Source organism: Ictalurus punctatus, chromosome 26 (genome assembly GCF_001660625.3).
Source record: "Ictalurus punctatus breed USDA103 chromosome 26, Coco_2.0, whole genome shotgun sequence".
NCBI classification, from domain to species: domain Eukaryota; kingdom Metazoa; phylum Chordata; class Actinopteri; order Siluriformes; family Ictaluridae; genus Ictalurus; species Ictalurus punctatus.
In genome coordinates, this window is record NC_030441.2 from 12,733,786 (window position 1) to 12,751,361 (window position 17,576).

The 17,576-nt window shown below is 37.6% G+C and overlaps 1 protein-coding gene across 11 annotated transcripts in view; it reads right to left on the minus strand.

Moving 5' to 3' along the window:
• Window positions 1–674: 674 nt before the first annotated feature.
• Window positions 675–17,576, minus strand: part of mcf2la (mcf.2 cell line derived transforming sequence-like a) — an 80,358-nt gene continuing 63,456 nt past the window's right edge. For 7 of the 11 annotated variants that reach the window (XM_017458075.3, XM_017458076.3, XM_017458082.3 and 4 more), the window contains 18 exons: window positions 16,311–16,357; window positions 16,128–16,195; window positions 14,049–14,115; window positions 13,688–13,803; window positions 13,494–13,563; window positions 13,219–13,311; window positions 12,087–12,179; window positions 11,538–11,663; window positions 11,018–11,239; window positions 10,069–10,161; window positions 9,866–9,944; window positions 8,973–9,158; window positions 8,532–8,624; window positions 7,046–7,120; window positions 4,672–4,778; window positions 3,745–3,854; window positions 2,689–2,792; window positions 675–1,895 (listed from right to left, as the gene is read on the minus strand). In XM_017458075.3, coding sequence (XP_017313564.1) covers window positions 1,816–1,895; window positions 2,689–2,792; window positions 3,745–3,854; window positions 4,672–4,778; window positions 7,046–7,120; window positions 8,532–8,624; window positions 8,973–9,158; window positions 9,866–9,944; window positions 10,069–10,161; window positions 11,018–11,239; window positions 11,538–11,663; window positions 12,087–12,179; window positions 13,219–13,311; window positions 13,494–13,563; window positions 13,688–13,803; window positions 14,049–14,115; window positions 16,128–16,195; window positions 16,311–16,357 — 1,829 coding nt within the window. In that variant the 3' untranslated portion in view covers window positions 675–1,815. Of the gene's footprint in view, window positions 1,896–2,688; window positions 2,793–3,744; window positions 3,855–4,671; window positions 4,779–6,171; window positions 6,293–7,045; window positions 7,121–8,531; window positions 8,625–8,972; window positions 9,159–9,865; window positions 9,945–10,068; window positions 10,162–11,017; window positions 11,240–11,537; window positions 11,664–12,086; window positions 12,180–13,218; window positions 13,312–13,493; window positions 13,564–13,687; window positions 13,804–14,048; window positions 14,116–16,127; window positions 16,196–16,310; window positions 16,358–17,576 lie in introns of those variants that run through there. The other 4 variants (XM_053676362.1, XM_017458080.3, XM_017458085.3 and 1 more) reach the window with 4 other exon arrangements.

The window sequence follows — 17,576 nt, forward strand, 5'->3', positions numbered from 1 at the left end:
AAACAAACAAAACAAAACAAAACAAAACAAAACAATCCCCAGCAGAGCACAGGTTGTCATGTTAACGAGAAATCACGAAGTGCAAAAACTTCTGAACACTGGAGACTCCTTCCATCATTTTGAAATAAACTTCTCCTTACAGAACAATTCACCGCATCAACGATTAGACATTTTTCTTTGTCTAAAAAAAACAAACTGCCATACCCGTCCCTGTGAGTTGTTACTGTAGATATATGCACGAGTGGTTTAATATACACCTGTGATTTGCCTTGTAGCTGGCACTACTGTCAGAGCTGCTGTTATAGATTAATCAACACCTTCTGACCAATCAGAATGGAGAATTCAGCAGCGCTGTGGTAGAAAATATTTTAGAGATTGGTGAGTGAAAGGGGTCACTGAAGAAAACCATTTAATCCAAACTCACGTATATGGGAGTCTAAGGGCAGTTGTTGGATTTTCTCAGTATAGGAAAACATGCTGAATTTCTTATCTGTGGTACTCACTCACTCACTCACACACACACACACACACACACACACACACACACACACACACTACAGATGTAGTACATAGAGATTAAAGTAAAGTCTACACTCGGATGAGTTTTCCTTTAATATTTCTCTTAAAAATACTGTCATGCTGCTTCTTCAGAACAGACCGGAATCAAGCCGAAATGTAATCGGTGAACTTTATTCAAGCTTTAATCTCTTAATTCATACATACTCTTAAATACATATTTACACTTTACACATATACATACATAGAGGACACAAACCTTTATTACAAATATGAAAATAGAGAAATACAAGGGCAATGTGCCACATGAGACTGAAATACAGCAGATTTTATTCATTTAAGGTGTAAAACAAGATATGTGCAGTGTTTACATACAGACATATGGGAGTAAGAAGATAAAAAACAAAAAATATATATTCGGAGCACAATGATAAATTTATGGGAAATGCTGTATTGTTTATCAGCCCATCATTTACTTCTTGCTTACAACCTGTATAATAGATTTGTGATAAAATAATGTGAGGAAAAGTTTCAGATACTGGTTTTTGAAAAGGCGTTATTACTAGAATATAAAATTTGTTTGGGGGAAAGTTTGTTAAAAAATAAATAATGAAGTAATGTAATGCCTGTAAAATAGTGCATACGTCAAGCTTCAGATACGACGACACCATACATGAACATTTATATACAATATACACTGCCATTTTATGGAAGAAGAAAAAACCCCCGAAGGTCAAGTTATATGTACAAATATTATACAGAAAATAATCGAAAATATACAGCTGTTTCTGATTAATACATACAGTAAATAAGACAGGACATTTCACAGTTAGGAAACTGGACACGACTCCAATCTGTATCCATGTCACGTGATGCTCCATTCAAGTGTCCTATGATGTTGGCAAAGTAGAAAATATTATATACATATATGTTCCTGAAAATATTCCGAACCGGTTTCGACACTCTCAGTACAAGACTAAAGGTCACAGCGCTTTAGTTTAGTGGATCAAGTGTGTTGCTTTTGTAATCGAAGGCTATTGCACTCGTAGATATACAAATAGCTTATTTTTGGGAAGGAGTGCAGCTTCTTAGGTCTCTCCTTGCTGCAAACAACAACAACAACAACAACAAGCAGGAAACAAACAAGTGAGTCCAGCTGTGCGCTCAAGTCGCTATGACTGGTGATGAATACAGTGCATGGTGGAGGAAAAGGAGGTGGTGGAGGTGTCTCAGCAGAAAGTGCAGTGTGTAGGAGCTGCCATGAGGCGGTGCTATAGAGGCAGGATGGAGACACAGGCCTCAGGGTTTGATGTCAGAGAAGCTGGTGTAGGTCTCACTGCAGCTGGATGATGTGCTCAGATTGCCCGAGCCACTGCCCTCTATTTAAACAAAAATACACAAATATTCAGTCAAACTGACTTTCAATACATCACTGTTTAATACAACAACAATAAATAAATACGCTTTATAAATAACTCAATTTTTTAGATGCAGTCTCTCTGGCTGTGTTCAAAATGACACTTTTACTAAACTGATGTTATTTAATGTGTTAGTTATGTACAAACAATACATTTCAGAATCGATACGCAATTACACACACTAACAAAGCAATTAAAAAAGTAACACTGCGCTGTTGAATTCTGAAATCTGATTGGTCAGAAGGTGTTGATTAACTTTCTATAACGGCAGCTCTGATTGAAATCGCAGGTTTATATCAATAACAAGGAAATGATTTGTTCTAAAAACCAAGTCATCTTTTCTAACTAAAAAGTCGCTCCTACTGATAATGGCCTTGAAATGAAATACATTTCTTTTGGTAGAAAGTCATATTGTTGGTATAATACATAGTATTATTATAGACGTTTATCCCATATTTATAAATATTTCTTAAATATGATCGCTTTTTCACTGCAACTACCTCAGCTCCATGTTGTACAGCACTGTAGTGCACATATCTGCACTTTATTCCACATATAGTCCGTACATTCTCTGCCACCTTTTAGATCCTTTATATGATATTTTTCTTTTTCTACTTTGATGCAAGTCAATTCTGTTTTAATGTCAGACAGTCGTAAAAAGAACATTTTTTTCACTGCACATCGTACTGTGTATGGCTGTGTGTGCGACCAATAAAATACGAACTTGAACTGGAAATGGACGCTGTTTTTTCACCTGAGCTGGTGAGAGACTGTGAGGACTTCGACTCCCTGATCAGAGTGAGCAGGTTAGCAGCAGGCAGCCAGCCCTCTTTACTGTTATTCAGGTTACGCACAAACCTTTAACACACACACACACAAAATATCAGATCCTTTACCAGTCAATATAATGCTCATATTCTGATCCATACAGATATATTCATTTTGTTCTCATCAGTTCTAATCATTCAAGTTGTTATTAATGACCAAATGCATATTTTGTTAAATTAAATGCTAAGCAATTCATGTTGGCGCTATAAATACAGAATGAAAGCCAGCAGCAATGGATCAGTTCAGTGCAAAATTGTGTACAACTATAGGACAAAAATAAACATGACAAATGCATTTCATTTATAGTAACAATGTTTCGCAGATGTTGCTTTGTGTTCTGAAGTAAGACAAATGGCCAAATAGTGTATGCTAAGATAATAACAGTGGGGAAAAAATATATAAGTTTGAATACAAAATTGAATGCTGTCATTTTCACTTTGTATCAGACATTTCGAGGCTTATGAAAAGAGCGAAAACGATGTCACACTTTGATTAAAATGTATGCAATGAGGCATGTGTATAATCAATACCTGAAAAAGCTTTAGTCCCTCTATTAATTTCACATTTTTAGATTCGCTTTCAAAATAATATCATTCAACATAGCAGATAAAGTGTACGTGCAAATATTCTCAAATCCTTGCAAGCCCACGTCTTCGGCTTTGTAACATACATTTACATTTATTCACTTAGCAGACGCTTTTATCCAAAGCGACTTACAAATGAGAAAGATACAAGCAAAAACAACCTCCGGTTGCAAAACAACCAACCTGTAACAACCTCCAGTGTCTTTCATATGCTCTGAGCAGCTTTTGGATTCTCTCAGTTGATTTAGGACACACCCACATTTCCTATTTAACATTTTGGAATTCTGTACTTATTTTAGTTTTTTTTTCCCTCCATTCAGAAAACCGGCTCTCAGCTGGATCTTACAAGCTTTTTTTAAAACCCACATTCAGACAATAGTAAGCGTTAACCAGCTTACCACTGGCCGTCAGGACCCTCTCGAACCAGCTGCACGGTCTCTCCACTCTTTACTGTGAGGTCCTGAGTTCCTTTATCGTAGTCTGCTACCACAATGTACTTGCCTGGAGACTAAAACACACACACACACACACACACACACACACACACACAATGATTGTGTGTTTTATATGCATTAGGACTGAGCAGTATGACGAAAAAATCCAATCGCGATACTTGAAAACATTTTTAAGGTACATGATTTGCATTAAGATATATAATTTACAGTGGTGCTTGGAAGTTTATGAACCCTTGAAAATTGACTATATATCTGCATAAATATGACTTAAAGCAGCATCAGATTTTTACACAAGTCCTAAAAGTAGATGCAGAGAACCCCATTAAACAAAAGAGACAAAAATATTATACTTGGTCGTTTATTTTTTGAGGAAAGAGAAGGAGAAGGAGAATTGCAGTTGTAGTGACCACCTGTAGATGAAAGGCTTTGAGTTGAATTTAAGAAAAAGGGTCAAATCTGCAGAGCTTCTGGCTAATTTGTGGGCCAGAAAAATGTCAAGAAAAGGCTGAAATGAAGAAAGTAAAAAAAAAATAAATAAATAAAAAAAAAACCCTACTTCACAACAATATTTTGAATCACATTTGAAAAAAAAAACAAAAAACAACAACAACAAAAAAAAGGTTTCTTTCAAATTATGAGATTATTACAGGCCGAGAAACATTTAGGAAAAAAATACAGACTGCACCGTTAAAGTCAATTAAGTCCTTTATGCGAAATATGATTTCAAAGGCAAATTGGTGAATCACTTAGGAGCTAAATTTGAACTCAAATTTCAGTTGAGTGGCTCTGAAACACACAATGCTCCTTCCATATCATTACACTACTCAATGACCCAAGTGTGAGATTGCCACAACTTGCCACTCGACCTACCAGTTTCTTCCCCTCATCCTCAGGGTCAGAATTTAAGGGGTCCTCGGCGCTGGAGTACCCGTCGTTCTCCTCCGAGGCATCCATGGAGAGAGAGGCCTTACTGAACCCTGTATGAAGAGGAGTGAGGGAGAATAAATGAATATCAGATGATTGAACTGGCATTTCAGTTACTCTGAACTAACTATGTAACGAGATGGAAAGATGATGGTGAAGGAAACGAAGGGGGGGGGGGGGGGGGGGGATCAACAAGATTTCTCTTTCCATCATTAGAAATCATCCACCGAGAGGGACAGGAACCAACTAAACACACTCAGTGATTCTTTATGGTCCCGTATGAATATCAGCAAAGTGGTATTAACAACATGAGAGCAGTCCATTAAAACTACACATCATACAAAGACTGTATGTGATGAAACAAGTAATATTTCACTCAAAGAGGTCTGGATTGCACAAAAACAGAACCAAAATCTTCCAGTTATTAAAATGTTTCAGGAAAGCAGCTCCAGATTCCATACACAATAAGCCTCTCTTATAATATGTTGGGTATAATTCACTCTTAGTCCATTTGAACGCTCTCCAAGACTGAACCTTGACCAATAAACAATCGCCCCTTTGGTTATTGGTTTTAAACAACCACTCAAAGTAAATATGCAGGGGTACAAAATAATCTGATGACTGTAAAAAAGTCAAGCCTTTGGAAAACAATTTAACGTGTTTACGCACACGCACTTAAGTAATCTGATAATGGAGAAAACTCAGGGTTCACACGTCAGCCAGTAATCAGATTTCTCTCGAAATGAACACTCCTGTAAATCCACACACGTAGAAGGATATGACCTACTGTAAAGCACCATGGAGCCTCTTTTTTGGTTTACGCTACAAATATTTGGAAATTTTAAATGACGTACTACATTTTGATACAAAGCTGGGGACGAGCTTGTTTTGAGATCAGATTTACAGAATACATGCACTGGATAGTCTGATTATTGGGCTGAAAGCTAGGTGTTCATTTAAAAGAAAGAGTATTCGGTTTACATGAGGATTTGGATAAAGTGCTGAAATCAGATCATGATCACAGTCTGATATTAATGCGCATGCAAACACACTCGGTGTTTCGCTCCTCAAACTGTGTCATCGATTCCTAACACCTGGGATTAAGGTCTCATATTTGGTGGTGCGAATTCTTTCCTCAAATCAAAATCAGGCGTGCATGATTTCAGAATGGTATTTGCACAGTAAAGACACAACTGGGACGATTTTCCGGACCTGAATCATAAATAATATATGGATTAACCACAGATCGTAACATTTAGTCATTTAAAGGAATATTTCATGCAAAAATCATAACTATGCTAACAAATGTACAAGTGTGAAGTGGTGAAATATGCCCATAACCTAGTATACCACACCTTTGTGTCTTAGTGATTGTGGTCAGGATTAAAGGAAGTAAGGCAGTAGGGAAAGGTCAAAGTTCACCCCACACCAGGCAGCTAGCTTTACCTCTGCGCTTAGCCTGTACGAGGCTAGAAGTGCTCAGCCATCTGGCCCGGCTGAGGGAGACTGGAGGACCTGCGTCCGAGGGAGAGGCAACCAATCAGAGCCTTCTTGTTTAAAGCCAAATCTGACCGATAGCAACCAAAGTGTTGGGTAAATGTACTGACTTACTATGAAATTATTTTATTTCCTGAACAGAGTAAAAATGTGGAGAAGTCTTGGTGAAATTTTACTGATTTTTTTTTTACCTTCAAATTCATAAAGACTATTACTCAAACAGTCAAATGTAGCTGCCTTAAGTGAGTTTACAGAAAAAGGTTTCATGAACAGAGCGGGTCCTAAAAGTGATATGTAACTTTTACCAAAAAAAAAAAAAAAGAAAAAAAAAAAAAAAAAAAAGGAGTTTTTGTTTGACTGAATCTTAAATGGAGTAGGACATACAGGGCACTATAACGTTTTAAACTTTACTAAGTCATTATATTATGTCCTATGTAGTGAGCACATGTAGTGAACAGGAAACCATTTGAAATTCAGTGTGAATGCAGGTAAAGGAAACAAATATATTAGCAAATATATTAGATATAACGAGAAAATATTTTCACCTTCTAAACATATAGTGTAGCGCTACTGCTAATGCTCGTTCTGTATGCGGTTATATTAATTACAGTTCAAAGGGAATATTTCTTAGAAGGATCAACTAAGAGGAAAATGCACAAATTACACCATGTTGGAATGATGGAAGTAAAACAATAAAAATAAATAAATAAATAATAATAAAAAAAAGGGACTGTGGAAAATATGGAAATAACTTTCTGATGAAGGTGAATGACCAATGGGTGGACTTTGAGGGACGTAATGGACTAGTGAAGTCCCAGTGTACCTTTGAAGCCAAATGGCGTGGGATCACTCTTAATCTCATGCCGCTTAGTTTTGTGGTCAGGACTAGGGGGATATCCTGACAGCCAGGCAGTGAAAGAGTAAGAGAGCAAAAGAAAAAGAGACAAAAGAGAAAACAGTCCAGGGAGGACAGGAAAAAAGCAGAAGAGAGTCATAAATGAGAACTAAAAAGCAAAGCAGGTTACGCTTTAAATTATTAAGAACTTGCCACTAGTAAGTAGGAAGATTCTACAAATCATACGTACGTAATAAGAGAGACTACGAGCATTCTACAGGAGCAGTTCTAGGCCTGTATTCATCAAGTAGGAAACGACTGCTAGATTTTGATCCTACAGTGCTCATAACGCCGCAAAAACATTCAGGAGAGCTCAGTAGGTTTGATGAATACGGACCCTAATCTATATTACAGAATAATAAGTATTATACAGGGAAATAAGTATTCTTACAGTTTTTTTTTTTGTTACTGGATATACTTTCAGTGCATACATCAACTTCAACATCAAATTGATGCACATAATGTCTTTTGAATATTTGTACTAATAAATCTGACCAAAAAACCCCCCCAAACCCTGTGTATTTATAAGATTAAACGCATTAACCAAATAATGTTTATCTAAAAACGAAATTGATGAGGAAAAATTAGTGAACAATATTAGTATTTTGCTGCAAAGCTACTGTTGTCTTCTTGTGTACTGTACTCAAGACATCTACGGTAAGTAGTAATTACAACGCAGTTCATTGCTTACTGTTCTTTATGCCGCTGTTGTTCCTAGTGCTTTCAGGTCGTCCTGCAGCTCTTTTTATATTGCAGTGGTAAATATATAGTCATAATATCCTTTTATACATTTATGACTGCAGGTTCGTTGCGGTTCCATGAATTTTCCCCCTGCATATGATATTATCAGACCAACGTTCCTGAAAGGCATGTTCAAGGTCTTTGCTATGGCTTCATAGTTTGTTTATTTTTGAGAACTTCAATATGATTTAAAAAAAAAAAAAAAAAAAAAAAAAAATAACCCATTAATGTAGAGTATGAATAATTTTCCCTGTGAATTTTTTTTTTTTTTTTTTAAACATGATCTTGAACAGATACATTCTTGTTTATAAGTACAAAGTCAAAAGACATTATGCATGTAAATTCAAAGTGGCTATATGCACTGGAAATACATCATATTACATAACAATAACAAAATACTTATTTCCCGTCACTGTATATGGATTAATCCATAGTGACAAACGTCTCGTGTTCATAACCTTGTTGTACCTGGTGGGCAGAGTGTAACCATGGGTAATGTAAGACTTTTAGCACCAGCTGTTAGCAACTCTGCACCGAGAATCAAAAAATATCATTACAGCTATCAGTTACTCTGCATTACGCTAATCAGTACAAAATGAAGAGAGTCATTGCAAATCCATGGCCAAGACATCGCTTTGTTGATCATCAAGAAGAACTGGGAATCCTGTTATACCTTTCTGACTCTTCAGGTTGCTGAAGCCCTGCAGTGTAAAACGCTTTTTAGCCACCGCGGCCCTGTCAGTGGTGGGGCTGGTTACCGTGTCATCTACCGAGCATGAAGAGACGCAGCAAAGAAGAACGAAGGGCATCAGGTAAATGCAATAAAAAGATAGAAAGGATAGAGACAAGAGAAGACCAGAGTAGAAATAAAGGATTAATAAATCAAGAAAATTCAGGGGAAAATAGGAAAGAAGGACTCAAGATTTTAGATGATCACCCCAATCCTGCAAAGCATGGATTTTTAAAATGATATTCCAATGCATCTCGTCTTCTACTACCATACTGTCTTATGATGGATCAGTAGCTTCGTCAACGATTAAAGGAAAAGACTAGGATTAAGACTGTTCGAGTTAAAGCTGCTCCTGGATTGAAGAAAACGGCTCGACTAGCTCACCTTTGACCTTGTCAGAGTTTCTCATTGCAGGCACTAAGCTGAGCTCAGGGAGCGTAGGCTCGGTTTTCTTCTCCTCTCCTTTCTTCTGACTCTTCTGACTGGTTTTAAAGGGGCTCAGGCTGATCACTGCGCTGTTGGAAGTGGGAAGTGGAGAAAGCTGCTCCGACGTCTTCTGCTGAATCGCCTCTGCGGTTCGGAACAGCACAGTAACGGGGTTCGTTAATACACTCACTGCTATACATTTACATTATAAACCAGTCAAATTTGTACTCTTTCCCGAAAAGGTGCCGTCATTTTGCAGTTTGGTAAACGGTGTTCATTCTGACATCTAATTTATGTACAGTTTAAGTCGAATTCCAGTAAAAAGGGGGTGAAACACTTTTCCAGTCTGTTACCAAGCAAGATAGGAGCATGACAACATGATGGTGCAACTACAAAGCTTTCACGTTAGCATGTTAGCATAATTCTAAAGTTCGGAGAACAAGACATCCAGAGTGGCGCTTGGCACATGAGGCCAAAATGACAGTCAAGAAAATGTCATGTAAACCATTAATGGAATTTTTTTTTACATTTCATTACATGTCATTACATTTCATCTATGATTTTTTTCCATTTACATCAAATTTTTGCTTTTATCATGAAAAATGATTAAAAGTCGTTGAGGAACCGTTTAACATCATTTTAATCAACATAATTAACAGTGTTGTTATATGGCCTCTATACAAGCCTGTCTTAACATTCTACACAGTTATCTTTAGAAGAGAAATATCGTGATAATCGAAACAGTGTGTGAGAACATCAGTACACATCTGTCTGGGCTGAGAGATAACACGTGTTTTCAAAACTATCATCTTTAAACCAGACACTAAAAACAACCAGATTCTCCCTCTCACCCCTGCAGGCTTTCAGCTGACCGGTCAGAACTTTCCGGATCTCATTCACCCACGCCATTTTTGTCTCCACCGTTGGCGCCTGAAACCCCCCCCAAAACAAACAAACCAACAAACAAACAAAATAAATAAATATTCTATTTTAACATGAAAAGTCTCAGTGTGCTTACAAAGAGATTTTTAAAATTATTATAATGAGCATCGACCTGGACGATGTAGACCTCTTCTCGCGAGTTGCACCAGATCTCAAATTTCTTGTTGTCTCCTTTAACATTCTCTGTGATGCCCACAACACTCATCTGATGGATAAAGGAACAGAAATTTAATAGAACGACAGTGATTTACTAATTCACAAAACTAAACATTGACCGACAGAAACTGAATGAGTCAGTTCCCCTTTTATCTCTTCATAATGAGAAATCATTTCCATTAGAGAAAGCAATAATTACATGAAAAGATCTTGCTTTATTTATTTGTTTGTATTTTTTAAGCGACTGATTAAATTGTTGCTTAATTACACAAGTGCGTAATCAATTTATAAGGAATTAGAAATGAATATATAGCTAATATGTTCATTTGTAATGCAGGATGAATTGGCTGCCTGCAGAACTGTAGGGAGAGACTTATTCCTAATCAAATATACAATGCCCTTCACTAATATTGGCACCCTTGGTAAATATGAGCAAAGAAGGCTGTGAAAAAATGTCTTTATTGTTTAACCTTTTGGTCTTTTGTAAAAAAAATTAATGAATAAAATAATTTAAATTCACAAAAATACTCGGCTCTCATGGATATTAAACAATTGCAAACACAACCTGTGTTTTGTAAGCAATTGTTTCATATCCATGAGGGCAGAGTATTTTTGTGAATTTAAAAAAAAAAAAAAAAAAAAAAAAAAAAAAAAAAAAAAAAAACCCTCCAAAAAGTTAAACAATAAAGACCGTTTTTCCAGCCTTTTTTGCTCATATTTACCAAAAGGTGCCAATATTAGCGGAGGGCATTGTACTACTACTTTTGCTAATAATAAAATAAAATATCAAATCATTTTCTGTCGTTTCATAGTTTTTTTGGAAAACGTATATAATTTGAGGAAGGCTGATCTATTAAAATATAATTTATCATGAAATGATGCATTTTCTCCAGCAGGAGTCTCACGTTGAGGAAGTGCTTGAAGCTGTAAGAAGGCGCTTTCTCGTAGCCCTCTCCGTTCTCCTCGCGTCTCTTACAGAACAGCAGCGCTTTCTCATGCAGGAACAGGTGCCGCTGCATTGGCTTGAAGCGTGCCAGATCCTTGACCTTGGCATGACCTTTCTTGTGCTCAGTCCACACACTGAAGGAGCCCTGCATCAGCAGCCTGCCCAGCTCATTCAGGTTCCCCTGGTAACAACAAGTCAGCAAGTCTTGTTAGATTCTTTAACAGCAGTCATGTCTGTCTAAAAGTTAGCTATCTAGGTAGGCTGCATATCAGTTTATGATCGGTTAAAAGTCATTAACCCTATTTAGCACCAATAAATCATACTCGATCAAAATCATAATCCAAAAAGTCATGTTATTAAGCATCAGACAGAATTTCTGTGTTATCTCCATAGCTGGAAATAAGTTTCAACACAAACTATAGTACTGATAGACAATCTTTATTTGTGTGAATAGTAACGACCTTCTTGGGCCCCTGTACCTCGTATCCTGTAATGGCGATGAGGTGCATGGAGTCATTGACGGCTTTGAGGATGCCGAGGATGGATGAGAGCGCCTCCTGCAGGTCCTCTGAACCCTCGCAACTTTTACTGTACTTTAATAACTCCTACACACACACACACACACACACACAGGTTAGTCAAGTGTCAAATTTATGGACATGGCAACACGATTAGTGCATCTTCATGCACTGCTTTCCAATGATCAGACCTTAAAACAGTTCCATGCCTTTGTATCTGTCCCTAGAAATGAAATAAAAACCTAAACCTGACGTAAATATACAGTACAAAACACTCAATAAAACATCTTAAATAAGGTGATTGTAAAATTCATCAAAATGATTCCTAAAACTGGGGGCACATTTCTTCGATATTGTAATAAATAAACGATAACAAGACTACAAGCATGTAAGACAAGAACTAAACCAACATCACCACCAAGCAGAACATGCAAATATTTATGGCTCTGCACTATGACAGGAAGCCTGAGGCGTGACGTGCACGCTGTCAGGAATCTGCTGTTATTGTACCTTGAGGAGGAGCTGGTATTTTGTGATGCGCTGTACAGGTTTCAACAGGTACGAGTCCAAGCCCAGCTTGTGCTCCAGTTTCTTCTGGCACTCCTACCATACACGCATGCACGCACACACACACACACACACACCTGGATTATGGCCCTATTCCTAGAAATATTCCCACACGCCCTGTGTGCACACAGTCATGTTCCAGTGTAATACAATCATAAATTCTGCACATTTTCCCTGCAGACACGCCCAATGCTTACTGTAAAGGCCCTGCACATTTGATCACTTTATTTCCCAACCTTAGATGAGTGTTTTCTCTTCTCTAACACACCCATTTAAAATGTAAAAAGGTCTCATGACTAACGATGAGCTGAGCTGATTACAAGTGAACATGACAAGACACCTACAACTTTGTGTACTTTTGATAAGTTCAACAAAACAGACTTCCTGCGAAAACTGTAAGGAATTTCCTGGTTGCACTTTTTGACCACTTAGTACACAGGTAGAGAAGGGAATTATTTATAAATCGCACTATGGGTGTCACCCACATGAGGATGGGCTCCCTTTTGCCCCTGGCTTGCTCATTAAGGATCAATTTATACATTTAAAATTGTAGATCCTCAATTTTTATATTTCTGTAAAGTTGCTTTGTGACCGTGTCAGTCATTAAAAGTGCAGATAAAACTGAACTGAATTGAACTAGATCTGGTTTTCAAGCACGGTTTTTACAGGTATCCTCAAATTAAATGCGATATTTTTTTCCAGACGTTTAAAGCTACTACAAATCTAAGTGAAGACCTCATTTTGGTGTTGATCTACCAAATATAAAAACCAGTTCAAAAGTGATTCACAATAGGGTTCATACAAATGCTTCGGGAATAAAATCCCAGACCTTTCAAGGCCCCCGAACAGGTCACATGAAAGTCCCGCCCAAAATCAAGCAAATCAATATTATTTATTTACTAAATCAATAAATATGGAATCTATTTTCTAGTATTGAAAATGCTTTCGGATAAATTCCAGATAAAATGAAGATCTGTGGATTCCCAGTCGTTAAATGGCAAATCGTGTGTGAATGTGCAATGTGTAGGTTTTTGTGTGCTTAATCTCCAACAGATAATAAAATCACGAGGATTACCTGGAAGAAGGCGCAATCGGAACACTGTCGCCATAGCGACTCGGAGCGTGGCTTATTTTGACAGTACTTCTCATAAATCTGTAGGTCCGTCATCTAAAGCAGGAACAGAAATAATAATAATAAAAAAAAAAATAAGTAAGTAAGTAAGAGATTATTACTGATCTAATCCACACATTAAAATATGGTTTTATGGATACAGTTAAATTATAAGTGTGTGTATATTGTACATGATACACTGAGTAAATTTCATTACTGTCCATTTCTAATAAACATACCCTTTCTAAAAAGCACCGGCCCACCAGCTCGGGGCAGTCTGTGTAAGCCTCCAGCTCTCGGAGGAAAGTTCTGGAACAAACAAAAACACCAGCATGAGAATGAAAAAATCAAAATGCTGTCTATACATAAAAACCAGACTCGTAATTAAGGACGAATGCCAACATTACATAGTGATGTAAAGACAAATCCTCACTTGTTGTGGAAGTGGTAGATCTCGGCCATGTTGCCGAACAGAATGTCCTTCTTGTTGTGGAGCGTGACGGGGATGAGGTGCGCCATGCTGGGGTTGTCCATCTCATCAGCGTAACCCTGGCGCACGTGCACACACACACACACACGCACACAAACATGCATGGCAATTCAAAACTACAACCGTTACAACAATGTTCTGTCATTTTCCTCCAACTCTCTACCACTGGAGCTTGGATTTGGGGTTAACATGGGAGTAGGTCATGTTGGTGTTTTTTTTTTTTTTTTTTTGGAGTCCTATCCTTATTGTCTTACTTAATAAAATGAATTATTCTACAAAAGGACTGGGTAAGAGCTGCGCTTACCTGCAGTACACACAGCAACTCCTCGACATAAGCCCTCTCCGTCTCCAACAACTCATTCATTACATGCCTATAGAGACACACAACACAGACAATGTCAGACATTCGTCATGTGTCCATAACCAGGTTTGTCACATTTAATACATCTTCACTTGGACACAGTTATCGGAGAGGATCATGGTTAACCAATTGATTAATTCCACATTTATAGATTTATATAGAAATGTAAAGTGAAAAAGTATTTCTCCTGTTTTTGTATACATCTCATACTAAATAGTTTCTGACTTTCAAATGAAAAACATAAAAAAAAGCAACCTGAGTAAAACACACAATACAGTTTTTATTAATATTTTTTTATTGAAGCAAAAAAAAAAAAAAAAAAAAAGTTATCCAACACCTATCACTCGTGAAAAACTAATTGCCCCTTAAACTTTAAATCTGGTTGTGTGACCTTTAGCAGCAATAACTGCACCCAAACTCTTCCCATAACTGGAGATCAGTCTTTCACTTACTTCTAGGACTAGGATTTACTCCTATGCTTTGGATCGATCATCTTGCTGCATAATCCAGTTGCGCTTGAGTTTCCCCTTGAGTTTCCCCTTATGGACCAAAGACCAGACATTCTTCTTTAGGATTTTCTGGTACAGAGCAGAATTAAAGTTGGCCAGGCTCTGAAGCAGCAAAGCATCCCCACATCATCACACTTCCACCACCATGCTTGACCATAGGTACGATGGTCTTTTTTGTGGAATTCTGTGTTTGGTTTATGCCAGATGTCATGGGACCTCTGTCTTCCAAACAGTTCCAATTTTGAAGGCTTGAGGATCATCAAGGTGAGTTTTGGCAAAATTCAGACGAGCTTTTATGCTCTTCTGAGTTAGCAGTGGTTTTCACCTCGACACACTTTCATGGATGCCATTTTTGCCCAGTGTCTTTCTGATAGTGGAGTCATGAACAGTGACCTTTATTGATGTAAGAGAGGCCTGTAGGTCCTTTGATGTTGTCCTTGGGTCTTTTGAGACTTCTAGGATGAGCGCTGTGCGCTTGGAGGAATTTTGGAAGGTCGGCCACTTCTGGGAAGATTCACTACTATGTGGAGTTTTTCCATTTGGAGATAATGTCTCTCACTGTGGTTCTTTGGAGTCCCAGAGCCTCTGAAATAGCTTTGTAACCCTTCCCAGACTGATGTATTTCAATCACCTTCTTCCTCATCATTTCTGGAACTTCTTTCAACATTGGTGTAGTGTGTTACTGGGTAAGACATTTTAACCAACTTCAAGCTGTTGAAAAAGTTCTATTTAAGTGTTGATTTGATTGAACAGGATTTGTAGTAATCAGGCCCGGTTGCATGCAGGGTTACATGCAGGGTGCCAATAACTGTGACACATGGTTTTGTTAAGCCTGGTTCACACTGCACCAACAGACACCGACAATCACCAACTTTTAAAAGCTGGCCGTTGGATTTAGAACATCGGGAAACACGACTGTCATGTTCACACTGTCCCAACAGACACTAACAAACACTTTACAGACAGTCAGACTGGCTTAGAAATGGCTGATCCTTTTACCACAATCAGAATTTTACTATTACTCGCGTCTTTACGTGTTGTTCTCCGCCTGAAAAGACGAAGAGTGAAGCGAAAGAGGTTGTGGGTGAAGCCTTAGCTGTCGCGATGTGAGAGACGGGGCACTTACTCATATTTATGCAGAGAGCTGCAAATGTTTTCGCAAAAGGTTATTTTATTAATTCTACTAGATCAAGTTGATCAAGTAAATATTAGACTTATGTATTAGAAATATAGACTTTTAAACTGACGTCAAATAAATATTAGACTTCACATATTTTCACAGTGTCAACGAAACTAAAACAATTTTTCACACACACCCCCCCCCCCGGGTGCCAATAATTCTGGACCAGACTGTAGTTAATCACAGTTAAAATTTCATAACTTTTTTCATGATTTTGCTTTCTTAAAAAAGGCAAAAAGAACCAAAAGAACTGAGTGTGTGGTATCAGAAGGTCCCTATGCCATCGGTGATTAGTTTTAATCTTTGACTTAATGACTATTGTCCTTTACTGACCGCCTAAGTACAGCCAGGTTCTCCTCCTCTTCTGAGAGACCCCTGCCATTCTGCAGGAGTGTATCGTCCTGACAACACAAACACACGCATACACAAAATATGTTAGTCATATAAATACATCACACACCTGAATTCCTGTGATCCATGACCTTGCTATGTTTGAGGTTCAAGTAACATTCTTACCTTTTTGTTGTTGATAATGTCAGATGATAACGTCCTCTCTTTATGTGCTGCATGAAGAAAAGCAAAAAAAAGCACACAAAAAAAAGAAAACGTGAGTACTCCCTATTCAGTCTCCCAGACACTCTTCAGGTGAATTAAACCATCATACAAAAGGTATTAATAAAACACTAAAAAAAAACAAAAAAAAAACAAACAAAACAAAGTCATCATCCTTGAGGACTGGGGAATTGTGATTAATAAACACAATACTTCCACACAAAAATCTTTAAAAATGTGGACTCTGAAATTGTGTATGATAGCTATATCATAGTTTGGAAATACTAGAACACACCCAGCTAAAAAAAGAAAAACAATACAAACCCTCATAGAATAATGGATATAATGGGAATTGTACTGGTTTGAATGGAAGCTGTAATGGGCCCCGTTGGTCTCTAGTGATAATTTGTTGCCTAATGGATACCATTAAAGACCAATAATGGTAATGGTTTTAATGGTCAGCTGATGGTTTGTAATTGTTTTGTTTTTTTCTTTACTATCATTGTTCTAGGACGTGCATTTAAATGGGAAGGAAATGTCACAGGAACCCCAACTGCAAGCTCTAGAATCAATTTTGCAATTGCACAGAACGCCACTAGATGGCAGCAGAGGAAACGGACCGTCTCACTACAAATGGTCATCCCAGCATGTATATGTATATATGTGTGTGTGTGTGTGTGTGTGTGTGTGTGTGTGTGTGTGTGTGTGTGTGTGTGTGTGTGTGTGTGCGCGTGTGCGTGCGTGTGCGTATGTGTGTGTGTGCGTATGTGTGTATGTGCTGCTCTTACACAATAACAACAATACTGACAGGACGTATAGAATACTGCATTGCAGTTCTTTCTAGCTGTTAATAACTTTTTACAGTACCCACATTCTTTACTCAGATAAAATAGCACAACTTCTCATCTAGACAAAACCGTTGAAGTACAGCTCTAAATTCTCTGCTCAAGTTAAAGTAGAAATGCTTAAGTAAATTTAAGAGTGTACAATCTTAACGTTTAAACATTAAAGTACAGGAAAGGTTCACAAAAGAAAGACATCTGCCTCAAATCACACACACCGTACTTCCTAATGATAAATTAGTGCCGTTTTCGTCAAGGAACCAAGGAAAACATTATCTAAAGCTAACTAACAACAATCTCACAAAAGGTTCGCTAGCATGAGAATTCTGATGGTATAAACTAGTTGAACGCTAATAGCTAGCTGTGCGTTCTGATGGTAAAACGTCAC